Raw genomic sequence first — 4,485 nt, forward strand, 5'->3', positions numbered from 1 at the left:
TCCAATAACAAGTATTTAGAAACAGATGGAGTAGATAATAATTTATAAAGATTCTTTGTTATACACGTTCAATTTTGCATCAGAACGTCTATATACATAACGTCTATATTATTTCTTATCAATTCAACTACCATCTCAATAGTAATTAAAATAACTAGTCGTCAACCCGTGCATTCGCACGGGCTAGTTTGTTTGAATAATATATGTTTTAAATTTCGAAACTTGTATTTTTTGGATCTTATTTAGTGTCCAACACACATAGAACCAATTATAATTTGCAGTTTTAAATTTGGTATTAATATAGATTAGACGAACATATACATTTCATGTCATCTCAATGTTATTTCATATTATACTATTTTAGTCCGTATTTTATCCTACTTATGTAGGGATTGCATGCCAATGCAGTATATAGAGATGTATAAATTGAAATTTTAAGGGTATTAATATAGTTAAGTTGAACATATTAATTTAATTTCAATGCAGTTTCATATTATTTTAGTCCAAATTTTATCTTAGTTATGTAGGGATTGCATGCCTATATATACATTATATAGAATCAATAATTACTACAAAATTTGGAAGTATGTTAGTTTCATTCTTTTCAGTGCTGGCCTAAAATGCAAAGTTTGTAAGCTAACAGTACCTTGTCCACTATAGCACTTTCGTCCTATTTGCGTTCGCATGTAGGTATTATTGATGTAATGAAATTAACTGTAAGAGGATTCCTATCAATAAATTAAGGGGTTAAATAATATGGACGTTGTAAGAATATTGAAGTGTCAATCTTGATAAATTCCTTTTGATTGCTAAATATACATTACCAAAACTATATCGATAAAAGAATAGTGAGAAAGCAACAAACAGGTTGATGATAATTGGATGAGAAAATGCATTAAATTATATGGTTGCATATGACTAATATATTACAAAAATCTTGTCCTTCTAATATATGTGGGTGCAATTTTTTATGTTTTTCTCTTAGGACACTCCACATAATCATAGATGCAAGTGATTTTGGAATAGAAGGTTACTCTCACGCAAATTTACCATATAATCATAGATAATTGTTATTTCTTAATTTATGTAAATTATGTATACATCAAACTTGTGATAGCATGCATTTCGCGTGTCAAACTTGCGATGTAGTGAGTTTAGTAAACTTATCAAATATACTACACAAAATGAGTAATTGTGCTATCCTTCATTTCAAATGTCAAACCAAAATGAGTTTGTTTTATTATACCACTAGATTGCCAATAAAAAATTGAAATTACGATATTGGCCCGAATTTTGTTTGGCGACAACCTCCAACAAATTAGACAGAATACACACATATCATTCTCTAATCCTATCTCAAACTACTCCAAAGCCAAAGGAGCAGTGTACTACTTACAGAGTATGTAAGCCCCTTAATAGACTTTGATAATCCGTATTATGAAAATATAATATTATATAATCAGGTTTATAAAAAAAATGTAGGTGGCATGTTTGGAGGCCAGATTATATAAGCGTAATTTAAATTTTTACAATGCGTAATGACATGTTTGTCCCGTGTGCATGCTGAGGAAAAAAAAAGAAGATGATGGTGAAATTACCTTTAACTTTGTAAGAATAATGGATCATTAGCAATCCATAATCTGTTTTCATCGGATAGAGTAGGCTGTAATTTTTTTAATAATTTAATCATCTAATTTCTATAATCTATTGTTTAACATAATCTGAATGGTTTCCTTGTTTTCATCGTTCACGGAGTCCAAAGCCAAAGGAAACAGAAGGAGACGGAGGCGCTCCCTCCCCATAAATCCGAAGCCAAAGCCAAAAGAGACCATCCCACTCCACACTCCACACTCCGGCAGCTCGGCCGCCTCCTCTCCTGTTCTCCTGCATGCTCGCCGCCGGCGATGCCCAGCCCGCTCAAGCGCCCCTCCCTCGGCCGCCTGCTCGCCTCCCTCCGGTCTCCCTCCCGCGTCCCCGTCCAGACAGGCTTCCCCACCTCCCTCGCCGACCTCGTCGTCAAGAACCATGCCCGCCTCAGGAACCCCCGCAAGCCATGCCGCCCCACCGCCCCTCCGGCGCTCCCTCCGTCTACCGCGGTTGTGGAAGACTCTTCGCTGCCTCTGTCGCCCGAGCCTCCCTCGCCGGTGGTCGTAGAGCCGGACTCCTCGGCTCCGGTGGCGCGGCCGCTGGACGACGCGCCCAAAGGCGCCGCCTTCCTCCGGCCCCGCCCGCAGCTCCTCGCGCTCGGCGGCGCCGTGGCGCTCGCGCTCCTCGCCGTGTGGAGCGAGGGCACCGTCGCGGCCCTCACCGTCGCCTCGCTGTCGCTGCTCTGGATCGAGTCGGCGTGTCGACGGCGCTCTGGCCCGGAGGAGCTGCCCGATTCGGGCGGCCGCGGCCCCGTATCGCCGATTTGGGAGGTGGAAGAAGCGCCCCGGTCATCCAGCTGCTCGGATTCCGACAAGAGCAGCGAGCTCGTCTCCGGCGGCGAAGATCCGGCCACCCCGAAGAGGAAAGCGAAGAGATCGCTGCGGAAAATAATATCCAAGACGCTGCAGAAGAAGAAGCCCAAGGCCAAGGACGCCTCGGGCTCCGACGGCGAGGTCGTCGAGCAGCCTGAGGCCCTGTTTCTTTAAAAAGTCCTAGTACTTTTTTTAGTCCCAACTAAAAAGTCTCTAGTCCCTACCCGTTTCTTTTCAGGGACTAAACATGGACTAGGGGTCATTAAATGACTTGCAAAAAGACCATATTACCCCTGACGTGAACTGCGACGGGAACTGGGAGATCCACTGCGCCTCGTCGTCTTCATCGGTGGCCATGGCGGCGGCGGCTGCACAGGCGGCGGCGGCGGCTGGGAAGGGCACGGGCGGCGGCGGCTGGGAAGGGGAGAAGCGGCGGCGGCGGCGGCGGGGAAGAGAACGGGCGGCGGCGGCTGGGAAGGGGAGAAGCGGCGGCGGCGGCGGGGAAGAGAAGGGGCGGCGGCGGCTGGGAAGGGGAGAAGCGGCGGCGGCGGCTGGGAAGGGGAGAAGCGGCGGCGGCGGCGGGGAAGAGAACGGGCGGCGGCGGCGGCTGGGAAGGGGAGAAGCGGCGGCGGCGGCGGCGGCTGGGAAGGGGAGAAGCGGCGGCGGCGGCGGGGAAGAGAACGGGCGGCGGCGGCGGTGGCTGGGAAGGGGAGAAGCGGCGGCGGCGGCGGGGAAGAGAAGGGGAGGAGCGAGCGGATGCGGCGCGGGGTATGGTGGGAAAAAGTCCCTAAAAGTCCCTCCTGGAGGGACTTCTTCAACTAGTCCCAAATGACCACTTTTAGTCCCTAAAAGTCCCTCCTGTTTCTTTCCCATGGGACTTTTAGGGACTTTTTTTAGTCCCTACACCAAAAAGTCCCTGGAAAGAAACACCCCCTGACGGCGCCGAGCCAACCAAAACCGAGGCCTTTCTAATTCTAGCCCCTTCCACTTCCACCACAGACACAGAGGAGGCCCCGTCGGAGCCAAGCACAGAATCGTCGGTGGAGATGAAGACGGAGACGGAAAGGCTAGTGGATAGATTCAAGTTCCCCCTGGCGGCGTTCGTCCCGGTCATCCTCGCCGGCCTCGCCGCCGGGAAGCTCCCGGCGACGGCGCTGGCCGTGCTCTGCGCCGCCTTCTTCTTCGGCGCGCGCCGTTGAGCGTGTTTAGGCAAGCAGTGATGCGCTGAGTTTGAGTGTTTTCCTGATCCCCTCGAAACCGGGGGAGATGAGTGTGAGTCCGCTTGTAAATAAAAAGTAAAAATCAAAGACAGAAGAAGAAGAAGAAGACGAAGAAATCCATACATACATGTTGAATGTTGAATGTTGGCTCAAATCCAACATTCGAAATATGCTCAAATCCAACATTCAACATTCTGAATGGAATGGACAGATACATGTTGTGATTCTCAAATCCAAGTAGAAATGCTGCTGCCATGTCATGTCTGAATTTCTTTCCTGTTGAACACTTCTTTCCATGATAGCGATCGTGCAAAACCGTTAGTTGAGTTCAAAATCGTTGGTGATGACGGATGGATTTACTATCCAACATTTTATGTTTTCTTCAAAATTCTCAGTTTTATAAGTTGCAAAAGTTTTTCAAAAGTCTATATTATTTAAATTTTAGAAAATGAAAATAAAAAATGAGACTAAAAGCAGAGGCACGAACTGTTTTTAAGATTTTTACACGGACTTTTTTTTAAAATTATTAACTTTTTTCATTTTACAGACATTTTCTAAAAATCTAAATATTTTTTTGTATATGCAAACTTTTTTCAAAACTGTTGAGTAGTTTTTGAATTCTCAAAAAAATATGTTTTTTAATATTTTATTTCAAAATTCTCAATTTCTTAAATTTAAGAAAAGTTATTTGAAGTTCTAAATTATTTAAAGTAGAAAAAAATGGAACTGAAAAGTAAAATAAAAACCTAAACTAAAAGAACAGGCGGCCACGCATGGGCGGGTCCAAATAGGTGCTGCATCTTTTT

At 45.4% G+C, this 4,485-nt stretch overlaps 1 protein-coding gene across 1 annotated transcript; it reads left to right on the forward strand.

The window, feature by feature from the left end:
- The first annotated feature begins 1,718 nt into the window (after positions 1–1,718).
- LOC123429385 lies at positions 1,719–4,013 on the forward strand. The gene is made up of 2 exons (XM_045113427.1): positions 1,719–2,612; positions 3,392–4,013. Exons 1-2 carry the CDS (start codon positions 1,905–1,907, stop codon positions 3,656–3,658), a joined length of 975 nt encoding a protein of 324 aa, XP_044969362.1. The 5' UTR covers positions 1,719–1,904; the 3' UTR covers positions 3,659–4,013.
- Positions 4,014–4,485: the final 472 nt, after the last annotated feature.

Source organism: Hordeum vulgare, chromosome 2H, assembly GCF_904849725.1.
Source record: "Hordeum vulgare subsp. vulgare chromosome 2H, MorexV3_pseudomolecules_assembly, whole genome shotgun sequence".
NCBI lineage: Eukaryota > Viridiplantae > Streptophyta > Magnoliopsida > Poales > Poaceae > Hordeum > Hordeum vulgare.